This window comes from Canis lupus, chromosome 5, assembly GCF_048164855.1.
Source record: "Canis lupus baileyi chromosome 5, mCanLup2.hap1, whole genome shotgun sequence".
NCBI lineage: Eukaryota > Metazoa > Chordata > Mammalia > Carnivora > Canidae > Canis > Canis lupus.
The window spans coordinates 38219250-38239720 of NC_132842.1; the positions used below are offsets into that span (position 1 = coordinate 38219250).

The 20471-nt window shown below is 46.9% G+C and overlaps 1 protein-coding gene across 3 annotated transcripts in view; it reads right to left on the reverse strand.

Annotated features, from left to right (window-relative positions):
- The window catches only part of FGF1 (fibroblast growth factor 1), an 86978-nt gene extending 72692 nt beyond the window's left edge, over positions 1-14286 (reverse strand). The window contains exon 1 of one of the 3 annotated variants that reach the window (XM_072826294.1): positions 13501-14286. Coding sequence is in view for 1 of the 3 variants with exons in the window: in XM_072826290.1 (XP_072682391.1) it covers positions 13237-13283 (47 nt within the window). In the remaining 2 variants the exon portion in view is untranslated. Of the gene's footprint in view, positions 1-13236; positions 13384-13500 lie in introns of those variants that run through there. The other 2 variants (XM_072826291.1, XM_072826290.1) reach the window with 2 other exon arrangements.
- Positions 14287-20471: the final 6185 nt, after the last annotated feature.

The window sequence follows — 20471 nt, forward strand, 5'->3', positions numbered from 1 at the left end:
AGAGGGAAGTCAACCAATACCAGCAAAGCCTCTGAAGAAAGAAATCCTCGGGAGCAGTGGTTGCTGGCACTTTTACCGCTTCCAGTTATTTACTCGGAAATTATGGGGTGCTTCCTAGTACTTGGCTTTAGGAGTTGGTTCTGTAATTAATATCTTGGCTCAGTGATGCGTTGCCCTACAATCACATGTGTTGCCTATGTTCTCTAGAGCCATTTGATACTGAGGATACGCTATTATACCTACACTAAGATTTTGCTGAGCATTTCCCGGAGTTACACAAAAATGGAAAAATGTGGCCTGGCCATCAGTAGTGCTTTATCATATGTGCGTGCTCTCCCTGAAGGCATTTTAGAGAAAGCCCTGCACAATTCCACCAGGATCATAAACATCTTTTAAGAGCCATGAATTAGGAGGATAAAGTTTCCCAAACACTCAATTTACAAACTCAGAAAGCATCTGTTCATTCAATCATCTATCATCTTCTGCCCCTCCACACAGGCTCTGACAGTGTTTAGATGTAATGAATATCCTGATTTATTTCTCAACAGCTTGCTGTCTGTAAGGAAAACACATATTCAAGAAATATGTTCAGCAAGGTTCGGTGAGCACCTACTATGTGCCAACAGCGTGTCTGTGTTAACAACATACAAGTCAGGGTAGTTCTTTCTGTAGTCTGTGTTTTAGGGGTTAGGTATTTTCTGTTTTGTTATATAAAACTGAGAGCAGTTTAGGATTGATGTAGACAATCCTGCTTTTTTTCTCTCTTTTTGCCTGCTTTGTTTTTATTTTAGGATAGACATTTATAAAACACAGCTGGCTAAATGCTAAATGCAGCTGTGAACAACAGAATTTAAATATATCTCTAATCCAGCAAACCTGGTTCTTGGCAAGGAAAGGGAAGAAGTTAATTGTTTTTTAATTTAATCTTACACACAGACACAGACACACACAAAGAGTAAAAGGGTAATGCAGCCAGAGGGTATGCTGAGTGATTTTTTTTTTTTTTTTAAGTTCATTTTACTTGGATCCTGCAGGATAGGCAAAGCACTGAACTTGTGAGAACACTCTTCCTCTCTCTTCATCATGAGAGAAACCACCATTTTCTGAGCATTCGTTCTAGGCTGGGCAAGTGCTTAAGAGAGCCTTATCTGATTTACCTCATTGTACCCTCTGGGGTCGATGCCATTTACACCTGAAGAAACTAAGACTCAAAAAATGAACTTGCCTGGAGTCGCCCTGCTGGCTAGGGGTAGGATTGGAATTTACAGCCAGCTCCCTAACACCAGGGCCCATATTTGTAGCCACAGCTGGGATTTTTCTTCACTCACCTGCATTTTGAAACAATGGCACTAGAAACATACTTGTGAGGTGAGTAATGACAAGACTAGGAAAATGAAGAGTACTGTAAATGACTCTAAATTATGACTGTAAATGACAGTCATAATTACAGCCTAATTATGACTGTAAATGACATCTCGCTAAAGGACACATGCCAGAAATATGCTAGTTGGCCTACCCAAAAGAGCCCCCTGGATAAGTGTCTTTCTCTCTTTCGTATTTCAATAGTCTTCTTTTTCATAGTAATGTAGATATGCATGAATTTATTTTAGAAGATGGTTCAATACAGCATTATTAATATTAGTACCACAAACTGAATATCCAGTAATAGAGGGCTCATTAAACAAATTCTAGGGAAATGTACAGTCACAGTGAAGAATACTCTTTTAAAAGAATATAAAATGGAATGGAGAATGCCCATGATATATCCCTCAGTGAAAAAGTAAAAGTCTATAAATACTGTATGATCCCATTGTTTTACGCATCCATGCCATCTATATGCACAGATAGACAGGTAGGTGGAAAGAGATGGACAGACACAAATACAGGAAAAGGACTAGAAAGATATCAATATTACCAGTCTTTTAATAGTGACTATCTCTGGATAATAGGTAAATCTTTTTTTCTGGTATTGCCTACATTTCCTATGATGAAGTACATGAATGATGTAAAGATAATTTTTAAATTACACATACTCATTAACCCAACAATTTCAGGAAGCAAATAGTTTTAAGTAGTATCCACTATGTACCAGGTGCTATGTGTTTCAAACATTTGAAAATAAAATAAAAACAAAAAAGGAATCTACTCATATCCCTGCTCCACTCAGAATTTGGATCATCTCCTTCTGGTCTTTTTCAGCGCAGTTTTTAAGATAGAGGAGTCACAAAGCAGGCAACCCTGAGCCCTGGTTATTAGGCATTTGTTCAGCCAGTAGGGGCCAACCGGCCCCAGAGCCCTGACTCTGCCACTTATAGCACCAGACATCACTGCCCCCTCAGCCTTAGCTCCATTATCATTAAATAGGATTAAGACTGATACCTGCCTTGTCAGTCTCTTGGAGGATTCAGTGAGTTTCTACAAGTAAAGTGCCTTGAAGTAGGCTACAAGTAATGCTGTTATTCTTACTATTATATGTAGAATAGCTACATTGCTATTCAATTTTGTTTTCTATCTCATTTCTTCCAAAGAGCATAAATAGTTGCATTTCTCTTGGACAGCAGAGACCACTATTCAGGTCCTTCAGGGATATAAAGTCAACTTTGAATTTTGTATGTAGGTGAGATCACTCAATCAAAGCCATTTGGCCTCATATCTAAGCCAAAGCTGTAAAGGACAGAGAGAGCCGCCAAGGTGGAAAGGAGCCTTTATATGCCTTTCAGAAGATCATGGGAGCCAATGTTGGACAAATCTTACTTAATTGGGTTTGGAAACCCAATAAATACGGCTAGTTATAGGCAATAGGACATCTAAACTTTTACTGCTTTATTTTGACTACCTCTTGACTTTGGGGCTTGGTGTCTACTTTGTCTTACAAAAGTGGGATACTGTCTTGTGATTCTTTGGAAGGAGAACATGCAGTGACAGGCTGATTCTTGCAAGAGCCTGCCTATTTCTAGCTGTGGCACTGCCTTGCTCCAGCCTAGCCACCACCGTCTCCTTTCTGCATGATTCTTAGCCCTGCTAAGACACGTCCTTCCTACCCTCCTGACCCTCTTAGAGACCCGTCTGTTCTCCACTCAGGACCTGATAAGCATCTTAAAATGTCAATCATTGTGTGTCACCTCCTCATTCTGATCCCCAGTGGCTTTCCACTGCCCTCAGACAAAACCCCCAACTTTTAACATGACTCCACATCTCTGCATGATCTGTTCTTTGCACACGTCTCCAGCTTGAGCACGTTTCCCCTTTGTCCATGATGCCGAAGTATCCTGGCTTTCTCTTGGAGTTCTAGAACACACCAAGTACTTGCTCACCTCAGAGACTTACCCCATATTCTTCCTTCCACAAAGAATATTCTTGGCCTTATTCTTTGCATGACACCCCTCATTCTTCTGGCCTTCACTTCTGTGCCACCACCTTATAGAGGCTTTCCCTGTCTACCTAATTTGTAATGGCTTCTCTTATTCCAGTGCCTTCTGTGTCCTTTTTACAGAAGTGATCTTAACACAGTTCTACTTATTGCATTTACTTATTTGTTGGCTTACTTGGCGTGTGTGTATGTGCTCAGTGTTGCCTACCTTGTTAGAATGTAAGCTCCTGGGGTGCCTGGGTGGCTGAGTTAGTTAAGCATCTGCCTTCAGCTCAGGTCATGATCCCAGAATCCTGGAATAGAGCCCCACGTTGAGCCCCACGTTGAGCCCCACATTGAGCCCCACATTGGGCTCCCTGCTCGGGGGGGGGGGGGGGGGCTGCATCTCCCTCTCCCTCTGCCCCTCCCCCTGCTCCTTCTCTCTCTCTCTCTCTCTTTCTCTCACACACACACACACACTCTCTCTCTCTCTCTCAAATGAATGAATAAAATCTTTAAAAAAAAAAAAAAAAGAATGTAAGCTCCCCCAGGGCAGGGACTGTATCCTTCCCTGTTGTTGTGTACTCTGGCAAACCCCCTCAAAGAGAAGGTGCCCAATAAATATGAAAGAAAGGGAGGGGGGAGGAAGGAAGTCTCCAAAAAGGGGGCTGCTTTTCTAGGCAGCCCAGTTTCCAGTGAATGTGGGCAGTGTGTCCTGCTTAGCCCTAGCATTACGGTGCAAGTTTAAAAATAAAACCCCTGGGTGGAGTGAGAAGCCTTTAGAGAGGATGGGGGAGAGATAATGAGAAACATGAGCGGCCAACGCAGGCCCAGCAGGATGTGGGACCGGCCAGAAAGAGAGAGGGCCCTTGACTCCGGGGAAACAGACTTTGGGGCTGTAATGGTCTGACGAATGTAGGACTACTAATTAGTCACCAGAGGTCTTTCTCTTGATCTGCAGCATAAAGAGACTCCAAAGTAGTCAATTCAGGCTGTGATTCCATCCTACAACAAGACATGTTGCGAGCTTTTTTGAAGAGACGTTCTCTATAATTGCTAAGACAGGGGCCCCCACACCCTGCAACTGACAGCCGTTCCATCAGGAGAAGGGAAGGCCGGGAGGTAACTGAGACGATGAAGCCTGCTTTGGCTCACCCTCCCCCTGACCCTCCCCAGGGCCCATCCCAGCGTGGGATCTGAACCTCCCACCACAGTAGAGCCTCGGCCAGACATCCTAAGGTATATCCGCCCTCCAAAGGCTTGGCTCAGTGCTGGGGCAGCGTAAGTCAGGGAGGGTCAGGTCAATGGGTCACTAGAGACAACTCGGACATCGCCTTGGAAATGCTCTGCCCCCATGTGCACTGCCTGCGTTTGGATCCACCCTGAAGCAGCTGTGTGTTAAATCCTTGGGCCTTGGTGGGAGGTGGAGAGGCATCTGGGGAAGGTCAGAGTGGGTCACGAAGGGGTCCACCTCCTTTAAGGAAGACCATCAGTCTTCAGGCCTTCATGAGAAGTCTGACGTCCCAGGGGAGCAGCAGGCTGAAAATACATAATCTGGGCCCAGCCTCTGTGGTGCAAGGATGGGCTGAGAGGAGTGGGGGTGCTGCCAGCATTCCCCTTCCCACAATGCATCTCTCTGTGCTGCTCCAGAAGCCAGGCGATGCGCTCACGGTCACCTGGTGCAAGCGAATATTTGCACGCCTTTAAAACATTGATCACCACTGGGTGTTTTTTCCATCTCCACAGCTCTGTGATGGTCAAGAAGGCCACAAAGGAAGGAGCACAGAGAGAGACAGCTGGAGCTTTACACACCACGCTTAGCCTCCAACCTCCAACTCTCTAGAGGCCTCTCTTGTAGAGAAACATAAAACATAAAGCTTAAAAGAGGATCAGTTCCCTACCCAAGGCCACTCAGGAGGGAGGGGCAGAGCACTGGACCGGCCGAAAGCAAAATCCAGGCCAGGCCAGCCTACAGCGGTCTGTGGCTTTCATCCTTGCAGTTGGATTCTCAAATGATTTAAGCTCAAAGTCCCGGACCAGGGCCCTAGGGCAGAATCTGCGAGGAGTCTATGCCCTGAGGAACCCATGCCCCTGGACTGTGGGAATCCCAGAGCCATTGTGTGAATTGAGCTGAAGGAGCCTGCGGAAGATGACTCCTTCTTTAATTGTTTGTTGGAAACGCCCTCAGCCTGAAACTGCTGAACGAGTAGCTTGTGTCTGTTTCATGCTTCAGCTCTTCAAAGGGTCTCCTGCTTTCTTGACTAGTTCTAGGTTCCTGACACGAGGGCTGTAAGTGCTGAGAAAGCACAGGGTGATAATTGTCCCTTGGAACAAAAATAAAAGCTGATGGCAGAACAGCAGGACGGCAGGTGACCTTCATGTCCTAGGCACATTTTTTTAGACGAAATGAATTCTTGCAAAAGCTTCTAAAAAAGCCTTAGCCAGACTGCAGACTTGTCAGTAGCAATAATTAATGTTTTATTGGGCAAATACCATGCTGTGTGTTGCATACTAAAACATTTTTGGTCCTTTACCTGTACTGTTTCACTAGTCTTAACCCAATGCTAGGAGAGAGCAACGTCTAGCATCGATAATGTAACGCGGAATGGACTTCACCTCTATTAACTCACATACTCCTGGCCACAACCCCAGGAAATAGGTGCCCTTATTCCATTTTACAGAAATGGAAGTGTCTAACTCAGCCAGGGCCATACATCTATTGGGAGTCAGAGCCAGAATTCAAACGCAGCCTCACCCCAGAGTCCATGCTCTTGACCATCTTGCTACCCTACCGTTAGGCACCACAGACTGTCATTCTGGACTAATGAAAGGGTAATGAGAGCAGTGGGTCAGAATTGGAACTATGAGATGAATCTTGGGCTTCTTTGTTTACTCTCTTTCCAAGGAGCTTAGAACTCTGCTTACAGAGCCCTCAGCAAAAGTCATCCAGGATCAGCTGGGGAGAATGGCAGCAAGTTTTTTGTGGCCACCTGAGCGAAGATTTTATCCTTGCTCCTGTAACTTAAATTCCATATCACTAAAGCCCAACCCACCCATGACTCTGAACCAGGGGAATGTTCTCTGGGCTGGAGACTTGCTCTGTGCGGGCTCCAGGGAGGGACTGGAGCCTTCATCTCAGCTCTCCTCACATTGCCATTTCTAAACTCTGACAGAGATCTTGAGAAAGGACAAGAAGAATCTCATTTTCTAGACGCTCTTTTAGGTCCCCAGAAGTACTAGTGTAGCACTTTGCACACATTGATTAATTGATGCAAATTGCTTCTATTCCCATCAGACCAATGGTGAAGGCAAAGATGCATTGTTCCATCTGCCTCCTTGGGTGCGAGGGCTGGAACACACCAGATCAGCGTCTCCCTTCTAGGTGTCTGACATCACTTGTTTGCCTTCGATGCACAGTAGCCAAAAGAAGTTATTCGTCTCTAAGCATGAATAATACAACAAAGCTGGATTTTTCCAGGCAACCAAAATGAGTCCTCTGAAGAGATGAGACTAAGCTGGCTAAGCCAGAGTAGATGGCACAGAGCATGGGGACCGGGGGGGGGGGGGGGGTGTTCTCCTAAGTCAGGGTCAGAGGCACTTGGTGCAAACTTGTCAGCTTTGCTTCAGATGTGATGCACCGCTTTCTAGAGCTATGAGGAGCAACAGAGTGCAAAATCCCACTGCTGCCCTTGGCCTTGGCTTTCCCACACCAAGACTGAGTGATGCACTCACTCATTCATTGGGCCAGTATTTACTGAGCACTCGCTCTGTAGCTAGGATCTGTCCTAGGGATACAGCACAAAACAAAATAGATAAGATCCTGCTCTCACGAGGCTCATGCTATGTTCCAGAGGGGAGGATGGGTAATAGTAAGTTTTAAAAAATTGACAGGAAAAATATAGACTGACTAGTGCCATGATAGGAAGAGACAGGAAAGAAAGCCTCTTTGGGGAATTGCCGAGAGAGGTGAGGCCCGAGGGTGAAAAGATCTGCTATGTGAAGAATAGGGTAGAGCATTCCAGGCAGATGCAATGGCAGTCATAAAGTCGGAGAGGCAGGTAAGGACATGGAACTGTAGAGGAACAGAGTAGAGGCCAGCAGGGCTTGAGTGGGTCAGGGGGTCTTGCTCCCCAAAAGGCCTCGGGCTGCTTACTCACCTTCTTGAAAATCACTTCTCTTCTCCAAAGTGTGCTAAGAACCTGCTCCAAGAACTCATCCTTGCTTAGCCAAATGCTGTCCCTCTTTAGAAAGAAACAGGAAGAGAGTTCTTCTTGTGGCAGGCGGGGCACATGGCAAAGGCGTGGAATTGGTTTTACATTGGGACCACCCGGGCGGATGATGCCAGCAACCACTGGCACTGGGAGAGCTTTGCCAGTGGTGGGAGCGGTGTGCGGTGGTGGGGCACTCGGCCCCCGCGAGGGCTGCAGGCCCAAGCCGCGACTTGCCTGCTCCAGGCCCGTCTCACTGCTGCTCCCATGAGCTCAGGAATAAGGCAACATTTGGCTTTGCTCTGCTCCTTTCAGACGCCTCTCTGCCCACTTTCAGCCCTGATACCCTCGGGGGTCTTTCTGGGCTTCCTGCCCTTACCTCCTTCCCAGTCACAACCTGAATCTCTGCCATCTTCCAGGGCCCCACTGAATAATTAGCCTCTGGAATGCATGCCTGCCCCTGTAGCTGCAGGCGAAGTGCAGCAAGCAGAGAGGTTCTGTTCCAAGGCCTCTCTTTGTCCTCCAACTGATGCTAAACATGGGGCTGCCTGGTCAACCCATCTGAGGTGCCAAGCTTGCTAATTAACCTCGCTGACAGGAGAGAACTATACCTATTTGACCCTTAGCAACAGGACCCTGACAAACACCTAGAAAGTGCTCTGTTGAGGGTCGACCATGGCTAGAACATGTTTTTAGGAAGCGTCCTGGAATTCAGTCCCTAGAGGCAATGTAGCCAACCTCAGGTTTGTGAGCTCCAGAAGCCTGATGTCTTGCTCTAGGGGGGAACCACTGCTAAACCATACCATTGGCATCTCTATTCCAGCTTTCCTTTTCTTGAAAGGAATTGGCCCTATATAGGATCGCTTTCTTCTCTGGCCTTCTATGGTTCTCTTTTGAAGCACCTAAATCATTACCACAACGGCCATGGTCCGGCCCCCTCCTGGGCCTTGAGTTCTGACTGGCTCCTCTTCTTCCCTGCATTTCAGCCACACTGGCCTTTCCTCCACTCCTTGGCAATGCCACACTTCCTCATCCCATGTGACCTTGGCCATACTCTTTCCTCCATCTGAAACACTCATCTCTCACCCAGGCGCCCCACATCTGAATCCAGGCATCACGAGCTCACCAAAGCTTTTCCAGACCCCTCTGACTGAGTCTGGTATTGTTTTTGCTTTCCTGAGACACTCAGGAGAGGTACTACGTGATTGAAGTCTGTGTCCCTACCTGGTCTCTAGCTTCCATGAAGGTAGGGACCCATCCATTCCAGGCTCTGTAGCCGTAGTGTTGCACATGCTCCCTGCACACAGGTGGTATCCCACAGATGAGTGAAATGGACCCGAAGTGAGCATTAATGACCCTCTAGGATCCCTCGTCCCAGTCCCCAGTCTCTCTCCTTTTTCTCTTCCTGCCTCTTTGTTTCTTTACATTTCCTTACCTCCTCCCTCCTCATTCTTGCTATTCATTCCTCCTTCTTTTCTGGGACTTGGACCTACCTGTGACTCCCGTGAACACTGTTTAAGCCAACAGAAGAACAGTCACAAGTTAAAGACAAGAGATCATTGTCATAGCTTGGTATGATGCGTTTACCTAAGCTAGATTACCCCAAACTCAGGGCCTGCAGGGGGAATGTTGGACTCTGGTTCCCACTATCATAGTTTGCTAGGGCTCCCATAACCAAGTACCATGGACTGCGTGGCTCAAACAACAGAAGTATATAGTATATATACTTCTGGAGGCCAGAAGTCCAAAACTGAGGTATCGGTAGGGCTGGCTCCTCCTGAGAGCAGTGAGGGAAAGAGCTGTTCCAGGCCTCTCTCCATCTTGTAGATGGCCACTAGCTCTTTCTGAGCCTGTGAGGGAGGGATCCAGGCCTCTGTCCATGACTTGTAGATGGCCCTCTTTTCCCTGTGTCTTCATGTCATCCCACTAGATGTGTCTCTGTGTCACAATTTCCCCATTTTATAAGGATGCCAGTCATAGAGGATTAGGTCCCACCCTAACGACATCATTTAAACTTGAATTTCTTTGTAAAGACTTCTCCAAGCCAGGTCACATTCTGATATTCGGGAGCAGAGGGGAAGTTAGGACTTCAGTGTGTAAATTTAAGCAGAGGACCTAGTTCACCTCATAACATCTCCTTCCACCCATCCATCGCCCCAACCCTTTTTGAGTTACTGAAGGAGAAAAAAATAGGGAAGCACAGGGACACCTTCTCTTCTGAGGAAGTTATATGGGAACCTAGCACTGGAAGTGGACAGGAGAGGAGTATGAACCCAAGAGCAAGAAGATAAAGACCAAATTGATTAACAGCTAAAACTTTGCTTGTTGCCTGGCTTAGAGGTCACAAGCCGCTGCCATGGTAATTGGCTCATCTTGAGTTCATACCCCAGATCAGCCACTTACTAGCAGTGGGGCTGTTGCCCTCCCTTGTAAAAGGTGGGTAAGGACTGCACCTAACTGCTGGGATGGCCGTGAAGACCGAGTGAGGGTAGAGATGGAGGGTTTGCTGTGTGCCAGGCACGTAGTAAGTCAGGGTGCAGCAGGTGTGCTGTCGTCCATCTTACTATCAGGGGAGGGCTTGTCCCAGGAAGATGGTCATTCCAGAAGAAGGTGATGACAAGGAAGAGACTTATTGTCACTGATAGAAGCCAAATGGCTCTGTGTTCTTGTTCACAGTAACGAAGAGAAAAGAACCAGAGCAGTGATCGGACTTTAGCTGTGGCCCTTGGACCAAAGACGGAATCCCCTGGACCACCCCTACCCCAAGAAAATGCAGAATCCTGGGTCCCTCGGGAACCAGGCTAAACCTAGGTACCTGATTTTTTTTTTTTTAAATAAGCTCCATTGTGATTGTTATGCATGTGAAAGTTTGAAAACCACAGGCCCTGGAGAGACTGAGATGAGTCTTCTCCAAAGGAGCCCCCACATCTACACTTCCCTGGCACAAGGTGGGAATGCCTCTCACACCTGCCCCCATCACTAGCATTCCTTGGACAAAGAGAGGTGGTCTTGAGCAATTGTGCGTTAAGCCAAGCACGAGTACCTGGCACAGAGTAAGGGCTCAGGAAATGCTGGCAACCAGCACAGAAGCCCTTCGAATTCGGAATGCTCAGAGATACAAGCAAAACGCCATGCCAGTGCCAAAAGGTGTCCCTAGTGGCCACTCATAGAGGGTCACTTCAGACTTTGGAATAAATGGACTTGTGGACACCCTTTTAAGACCCACCTTTCAGTAATAATAGCAAATACATAGTCTTTGCTATAAGCCAGGCACGGTGCTCAGAGCATTACTCATTTGATCCTTTCACCGACAAGAATGGTACTTTATTATCCCACTTTACAGATGATGAAACTGAGGCATAAGGCCACAGGACTAATAAATGGCACAGTCTGGGTTCAAGCCCCAGGGAGTTCAGCTGCAGAATCTATGCCCTTGGCCACCCTGTTAGGCTGCCTCTCTTAAGTAGTGATATTTAGGAATCAGACCATGACTATTCCCTTCCCACAGGTCCAGATGCTTATCCTTATTCCCATACCTTGGACTCTGCCTCCCAGCTGAGTTAGACATCCTGTCAGTCCAGGCCAGAGAATGCTCTGTTACCTGCCCACCCAGGTAGGTGCCCTCCCTTCTCTGCCATTGCATGGGCTTGATCCAGTTGTAACTTTTGATGGGACACCTTGTCTCTACTCAATGAACATTTGTTGATTAGCAGATCCTTTTTTTAAAAAGGATTTTATTTATTTATTTATTTATTTATTTATTTACTTACTTATTTATGAGACACACACACACACACACACACACACACACACACACAGAGGCAGAGACACAGGCAGAGGGAGAAGCAGGCTCCATGCAGGGAGCCTGACGTGGGACTCAGTCCCGGGTCTCCAGGATCATGCCCTGGGCCAAAGGCGGCGCTAAATCGCTGAGCCACCGGGGCTGCCCAGCAGATCCTTTTTCAAGGGAAAGAAACTCATTCGCCTATAATTTGTGTTATGTGTAGGTGTAGACTTACCTAAAACAGGGTATGCCTGTGACACAAATGACTACAGATGATTTATCCAGTAGCTCAAATCAAGGAGTATTACATTAGCCAAGCAACACCTATTTGATGAAGTGGAAGGGGTATGCCTCCACTCTGCAGCATCACTAATTCCTAGATGCCAACACAGCAGGCCTGGTAGCCTCATGATCCTCCAGAGTTCACGCAGGATCCACAGAATGTATGTCAGCAGATTAAGCAAGCACACTGTCTGTCCCGGGGTCAGGCATCCCTTCCCTAAGTGTAAATGAGCATATGATGTCCATCTACCATCGCCACTGCAAGTATAATCACCATGGTTGATGCTACTGGCCTGTGAGGTCAAACCACTTAATGAAGCAGATAGTGTCTCCTTAAACCCTTTATAGAACCAAGCCATATATACATATGTCTGCACCAGATTTGGGAGGCAGTTTACAAGAAACTCAGTGTTTTCTCTTCTTAATTCTTTGTGTATTAACTTTGCTTTGGACTAAGTACCTCATTTGCAAATCCATTTACTCATACTAAAAAAGGCAGGGTCAACACAAGAAGGTGTCCAGTGTTCACCAGCTGCCCCTCAGCAGCAATTTGATGATCTTGCCTTCAGATATACAATCTCAAAAGGGGAATTTCCTCAGAAGCCCTCAATGACCAACACAAAGAAAACAAAGGAAAAGGGAATTTGTGACTGTGAATCACAGTCTCCACCAAAATCCACACTCATTCACCCGCACAGCCCCAGTAAACAGCTGGCCAGCACTTCACCAGACACCACTTTGCAAAGCCAGGCTCATTTCTTTTCAACCCTTTGCCCCCATCAGGCTGGCTCAGCCTCCCACAGAGCCTGGCTCGTCCTTTGCTGGATGCTTGTGTCCCCGTCGCCCATTGGTGTGCACAGAGCTAAATCATAAACAATCACATCCCTGTAGGGAATGAAAGGGAAAGTGCCCAAGCAGAAAAGAATGCAGAAAAGTGGGAGTGGATTAAAACAGCTGGAGAAAGCACAGAGTGTTTACATTCTGCAGAGTCACAGAGGGAACCCAGATAAGCTGGGTTCCTCTTGGGTCTCTGAAAAATGGGTACTTGATTGGATACCTGGATTCTACCCCAGGCCTGGAGGTTAGACTTGTCAAGTGCTCTGCTCTAGAAGCTGTACACTTGGGGCATGTAATCGGGACATGGGTGTGGCTAGCCATTCTCTGCTGGTGCCTGTCTGCAGGGGTACTGAGAGGAGGATGTGATTTTCAAAGGAGATCACAGGGAAGGTAAGGAATAACCCAGGGGGCTGCTGGGGCCACAGAATGCCAGCCTGTCGAATCACCATCAGCTAATCCTATATTTCAGCCTGACCTTTCTCCCCAAATGTTGATAAAGTCTGAGGTGCCCACCCGGAGAACAGACTTCCCGAGGCAGCTGAATGTCCAGGCTCCGCCAGGGTGAGCATGACACAGCAGGCTAACACCAGCCGGACTCACCAAAGCCACAGATTTTGGCTTCTGCCGAACCCAAGGGGCCACATCCAGCCCGTTAGTAAATGAGAACTTTCTGCCCTTTGCAGTCCTCACCAGCCTGGCAGTGGAGGAACAGAGGTGCCGGGCAGCGCTGGGCATGATTATTTTTACCATCTCTAAACTCCGGGTGCTATTTTTACCTGCCTGGGCCGTTAGCAAGCCCTTCCCCCAGAGCAGTCTGCGTCATCCATCGTCTAAGCCGCCGAGCCAGAGGTGAGCTGCTCGGTGTCCCCCAGTGGTATCTGCTTAAAGCATCCTACTGCCTCAACTTTCCCCGATTATCTTCCCTCTCGTGTTGTTGTTGTCCTTGCACTTGGACACACCCCCCCACACCCCCACACACCCCCTCAGCTCTGCATGTAACAGAGTCCTTTGTTCCCCAGAACAGAGACTCAGATTCTTACCTGAAAAACTTGCAGGCTGAGGACTGTGCCTCTTGGTCCAAGGGGAGAGGGAATCCGTCTGCTCCCAGTCACTGTCGCAGTGCTGCAGCTGCTTCCCGAGCAGCCCCACGCCGGCTCGGAGCTTCTGGGTTACTGCAGCTCTGTGTGGGGAGAGGGGACGGGCCGTGGCACGCGCATCAGGTCGCCGGTCCGCCTCCAGACCGTGCCACAGAGTCGCCACCGTCCAGCAGGGCTGTGTGGGAAGCGGGGAGGCCGGTGGGGGGGGGGGGGGTGGGCAGCGTCAGGCTCTCCGTCTCCCCCTGGCCTTGGTTGTCAGCAGAGGGGACCTGCCTTCAGACAGCAGCCCACGCTGCCCCCCCGGGACACACACGAGCTCTCGGTGCCCAGGTCTGACGGCCAGCAGCGGCGGGGCGGTGTGAGCGGGGCTTGTCTCGGGCACCGCTGAGCCGAGTGGCCTGCCGGCCTGTCTGAGCAGAATCCTGTTTATTTGGAAGGCTCAGTCGCCGGGGAAACAGCAGGTCGCGGCTCAGAGACGCTCCTCTGGAATCCGAAGGCTGCTGGGTGAAAGAGTCCTTCTCTGACATCTGGCACCCCGCACGGGTGTCGGTGTCTGTGTGTGGCGGGGCGTGCGTGTGAGTCTGTGCCCTTCCCAGAGCCAAGCCTCGCAGGGGGCACGGCGAAGCCACTCAGGGCCGGGCCGCCCAGGCCGGGGCTGCGGAGTGAGCCCGTCTCCCTTCCCCGCAGCAGAGCCTCTCCCTGCTGGGCCAGGCTAACGAATCCTCAGGTGAGCCCGGCGCCCGGGGGCGGGGATTGCATCAAAGGACAATGGGCATCATCTTTCTGCCGAAGGCCAGGACTGGGTGAGGGAGGGAGGAAGCTGCCTGTGCAAATAACTCTTCGGCTAGAAAGGGGATGAAGCTGGAAATTGGATTGAAAGGATGCAGATCAGGGTGTATCTTGGAAGAGACTAAATGGAAACATGATTAACAGTTTCCTATAACTGATGAAGAGTCCCTCCTCCTCGGGTAGGCAGCTGGGCCTTGGAGGGCTGTGTGTAAGTCTAAGCCCCCCCCCCCCCCCCACCTGATGATTCAGACAGGCAGGTACAGACTGACCTGTGAGAACTGGAAATAGGCTCTGTTCTCCACTTCCCCTTGGAAGGTGGAGGTGGGAGCCTCCAAAGCCTCCTGTAGCATCCGGAGAGCCATTTTGTGCCTCCTGAGGGGATGAGTGTCAGAGAAGCTCATCCTCTGGAACAGAAGCGCAAACATCCCCTAGCTCCAATAATGGGCAAGCTGCAGCTCTCCTAAAAGGAACTTGAAAAGTACCAAAAGAGTTGATTTCACCAAATTTTATTAATTTGGAACGTCCATGAACTCCCATGTCCATAGATTCAAAGGTGCTCATGATTTACTTTAAAAAAATCATAATCTGGGGCACCTGGGTGACTCGAGCATCTGTCAAGTGTCTGTCTTTGGCTCAGGTCATGATCCCGAGGTCCAGGGATCGAGTCCTGCATTGAGCTCCCCACAGGGAACTTGCTTCTCCCTCTGCCAGTGTCCCTGCCTCTCTCTTTGTGTCTCTCATGAATAAATAAAATCTTGTTTTAAAAAGTAAAAAATAATAATAATCTTCCTGAGGATCTGCACATTTCCAGAGGGCCTTCTGAAGCACAAAAACATAAAAATATTTCAGACAGTCATCTTCTCAGTATTGAATTATTAGACCGCATCCAGCGTGCATCTTAACTTCCCAGCACATGGAGTGATAGATTTTCAAGTTAGGGAACACTGAGTTGGGAAACTAGGCCCATTGAAAAGCAAACTAAAAATTCTGAGGACAGAGAAGCAGCTCAGGGTCTCACCAAGGCTGTTCCCCCTAATTAAAGCCTTGGCTGTGACTTAAAAGCAGGTGTCCCTGATTCAGGGTCACACCCTTGAGCTTGCCCACACAATGCAGTTGGCCCTTCCAGGGCAGCTCAGTTCTTCAGGACTCCCTGGTCCCTCCTCCCTCCTAATGGAGATGAAAGGGACCCTGCTAACATCTTCCCTGTAGGCCAACAGCAGGGTTGTGACGATCCCGTGTGCCCAAGTGTGTGAAAGCACCGTTAAAAACACTTTTTAAGGGTAACGCAAGTCTAAGTAATTATTTTAGTTTTGTTTTTCCGTTAAATCCAGTTGTGAAATGCTGTTTTAAAAAACACACACACCTACACAGCTTTTAGGCAAATATAATCCCTAGCTACTGATATAAACTTACTTTCCTTACTGTGTATCTGGTATTCGGCAATCTTACTGTACAAATACTGGGTAATAGTGACTCCTCGGTTCCTTCAGGTATTCACTGTAATATAATCCCTCTCAATATTGAAATTTTTAAAATGTCACTTTAACATCCCCCAAGTTTCACATTTACTTCAACTTTCATGTCAAGCATCTCGATTTATCTTTTAAATAATATACGTTTAGATGTTTTGACTCATGAGACATGATAATACTTTCTGGCCTGTTATTTAGCATGGGAAGAGACCTGGGGGTTGCCTCATCTGAGAAGTCTGGCCTCAGAATAGCCCTCCAGCTCTGGGCCAGGAAACAGTCTGTGGAAATAATAGCTGTGGGGGCTGCTCATTAAGCATCCACAGTATGCCAGATCCTATACAGATCCCGTAACAGAAACCGCCTCTTCCCTCAAAGCTCTTAGACCATTTTTCTGCAATGGCCACAACCTGTATGCAGGGCCAGCAGAACCCTAGTAGAGGCCTGGTAGGTTTACCCACAGAGGTGTGGCCGTGGCCGAGTCATCCACACCGAAAATGTTGTGGCTGGTTCCAGAGGTGAGATTTTTTCCTTCCACATCCTAAGAGATTGACTCAATGGAGCACTTGAGTGGTTGCTCTTATAGAAAGTGGCTCTGATCCTCTTAGAAGAGCCTTAGCAGGGTGATAGAGGTAGAATGGGGCATTTCTGTGGTTTTACTTATCCTGTGCTCAGTGCCTCTGAAAATCAGACATCACTTTTTTGACTACTTTACCAACGTGAAAGCAGAACCAGAGCAGAACCAACAGAATTAAAAATGTCCCCAATATTCTTTCTCTCCAGGCATAACCTATAAGCCACGGATGGCTTCCTGTCCCTTGAATCTTGAGGCTGAGAGTCAACATTGGCTTTAAGATTCCTCTTTGTTTGTCCTGTTTACATAAATGATGCCGTTATTTGAGACACACACCAGACACACTGCATTTTCTTTCTAATTTCATTTGACCTTGTTGGGACAAACAAATCCTAATCAGCTGACAGGAGAAATCAGATGCTGCATTATCCTCTGTCCCCTAGCAAAGTATTTCCTTCTGTTTATGCCAAATCATGCAATTAAATGAAGGGCATGCTGGCCTCATGGTGAACCAAGTGCCAGAATGACCGGGGAGCGATTTGACAAACAGGGCAGAGAGAAACGCAACAGGCATTCACAGGAAATTGTATTAGTTGCCCGAGGAGACCCGAAAGCCACAAACATCACCAGAATGGCAGGACAGAAAGAGGGCCTAGCGGTTCTTGAGCGGGCAGTAGCCTGATCCCATCACAATCCAAGAACAGGAGCTCACCCCACAGTCAGCCTGCCTTTCCAGCGACTTCAGGGGCCAGTGCTTGGAAAGGACTATAACACATGTGGGGTGGGCTTCTTCTCTCTGATACCGATCACCCATCGCCTATTCTATTTCATATTTTCTGCAACATCAATTTTTCATTCTAAAATATTTTATCTTTAAATAAAAGTAATGCGGGATCCCTGGGTGGCGCAGCGGTTTGGCGCCTGCCTTTGGCCCAGGGCGCGATCCTGGAGACCCGGGATCGAATCCCACATCAGGCTCCCGGTGCATGGAGCCTGCTTCTCGCTCTGCCTGTTGTGTCTCTGCCTCTGTCTCTCTCTCTGTATGACTATCATAAATAAATAAAAAAAAAAAGTTAAAAAAATAAATAAATAAATAAAAGTAATGCTTCACACACGTGACAAAAATGCATGACATACAGAAGGCTATAATGACCCTCCCTAATCCCCTTTCCCCAGAGATAACCACTATTAACTCTTTTTTTTGGATCCTTCTGGGGGGAAAATGGCTTCATATACCTGAATACAGTGTATAGGCTCAAGAACAATTTACTAGGCACAGTGTCCTGCATTGTTGTTTATTTTTCCCTTAATAACACATCTTTGCACGTTGGTCTAGTCCATCCAAGCACCAGTATTTCTGGGTTATTGCAATATCCTCCTAGCTGATTTTCCTGCTTCTACCCTAACCCTCTATAGTTCATTCAAGAGGGTTCCTGCTGGAAGAAAAATCGGATCATGTCTCTGTTCAGGACTGTCTGGTGTCTCTGACTTGTTCTAAGAACAAAAACTAAGCTTGCTACCACCACCTGCTTCCCTAAGTCCACCCACTATAAACTCCTTGCCTCACTATGTTCTAGTGATGCTACTCATCTAGCCCTTAGTCCTACCTCAGGACCTTTGCATCTGCTATTCCCTCTACTAAAGTATACACATTTATTTTTCTGCCCCTCTTTGCATGATCTCCTCTTGCTTATCATTTTTTTTTTATTTCAGATTTAAAAAAGCATAAAAGCGGTGGGGGATCCCTGCTTTTTTTCCTTCATACACTTTCGTACCATCAGAACATTATCACATTCAATTATTTGTTTACTTGTCTCCTGTCTCCCCTGCCACACACACACTAGAATGGCAACTCCATGAGGAAAGCAGGCATTTTGTCTGTCTTTTCACCACTACATCCCCAATAGCTAGACCGGTGGTTCTCAAACTTGGACATGCATCAGAATCACCTGGTAGGTTTATTAAGAAGCGTATTGGTGGGTTCCAACTCCAAAGCTTCTAATTCAGGAGGTCTAGGGTGGGCCTGGAAATATGCACATCTAACAAGTACCCGGGTGATGGTGAAACGGCTGGTCCAGGGACCACACTTTTAGAACCCCCAGTCTAGACCACGCCTGGCACACAGTGGGTGTTGCATATTTATTTAGTACATGAATGTCTGAGTCTGTACACAGGGGTCTGCCACCTTCTTTGTCCTGCCAGTTTCCTTTCCACTTCATCATTTATTCATAGTTATGACCATAAGCCTCCTCAAATTCTTTGACAAGAGGGCCCCACGTTTTGTTAGCTAAAATGATTTATCTCCACTGATTTGTCAGCAGATGAGTAAAAACATAAAGTTTTATAGGGTCCAAGCAGAGCCCGTGAGAGTCACCTCTTATTCCCTGACTCAATAAACCGTCAGACCAAAGGTAGTCAACTCTCACTTGACATGTGACAGAGGAATTCCCCCAGAAGCAATGGCTCAGGCCTCCCTTGTAATTGTTTAATAACTGTCCTCTTGGCTTGGATTCAGTTTCATGCACTGGAACATACATGCATAGTCTACCTGGACGCCAGATTATAAAAGGTAGAGAGCTCGTGGTTTTCCTGTGAGTCACAAAACCCCTGAGAATCTGACAAGATCTGTAACCCTTTTTCCCCAGAAAAATCACACACACACACACACACACACACACACACACACACAAACACACTTTTTTTTAATATTTAATTCCTGGAAGTTACAAGATACCCCAAGATCATTGTGGCCCTAAATTAAAACCTCCTGATTTAATAATTGGCTATCTGCCTGGCAAAACAAACAAAAACAACCTGGATCCTCAGTAGAGTATTTAAATTCCTGGTGATGCAGAGATTTGAATGTAAGAAGACCCACCTTAGAGGAAAACATTAGTTAATACGATTTATGATCTTAAGAACGGAGAATGCTTTTTGAAGCATGACTTGAAACCCGAAAATGAAAAAACAGAATAGTGAGATCGATTCCATAAAATTTTAAATGATCTACCCAGGAAAGAGGTGCGGGGGTCAGAACTCCTCGTCATGTGGTCTCTGTGGAGAAATCTAAGGATTCCGTCTTTTCCATCCATGTTCCTGCACCTTGGATTCTCAGGTGGCCTGTGGCTAAGTTCTGTGGGAGAAGACCTGAGCTTCTCTGAGCACACAGGGTGAGACCATATCCCTCAGTGAAGCTCTGTCACTAGCTTCATTGTATCATTAGCCATGGTTTGTGTTTTTAAACAAGTTAGAGATAAAATTCACATACCATAGAGTTCACCCATTTAAAGTAAACAGTTAAATGGTTTCAGTGTACTCACATGGTTGTGCAACCATCAGCACTAATTTTAGAACATTTTTGTCATCCTTTAAAAGAAACCCCATACACAGTAGCAATCCCTTCCCATTCCTCTTTCCTGCCAGGCGTAGGCAACCACTCCCCTGCTTTCTGTCTCCATAGAATGGCCTGTTCTGGCCATTTCATAGAAATGGAATCATATGGGGATGCCTGGGTGGCTCAGTTGTTGAGCATCTGCCTTTGGCTCAGGTTATGACCCTGGGGTCCTGGGGTTGAGTCCACATCGGGCTCCCTGCAGGGAGCCTGCTTCTCCCTCTGCCTATGTCTCTGCCTCTCTCTCTGTGTCTCTCATGAATAAATAATAAAAATCGGAAGGAAGGAAGGAAGGAAGGAAGGAAAGAAAGAAAGAAAGAAAGAAAGAAAGAAAGAAAGAAAGAAGAAAGAAAAAGAAAGGAAGAAAGAAAGAAAGAAAGAAAGAAAGAAAGAAAGAAAGAAAGAGAAAGAAAGAAAGAAAGAAAGAAGAGAAAGAGAGAAAGAAAGAAAGAAAGAAAGAAAGAAAGAAAGAAAGAAAAGAAAGAAAGAAAGAAAGAAAAGAAAGAAAGAAAGAAAGAAGAGAAAGAAAGAAAGAAAGAAAGAAAGAAAGAAAGAAAGAAAGAAAGAAAAGAAAGAAAGAGAGAAAGAAAGAAAGAAAGAAAGAAAGAGAAAGAAAGAAAGAAAGAAAGAAAGAAAGAAAGAAAGAAAGAAAGAAAGAAAGAAATGGAATCATACAGTATGGGCTTTTTTC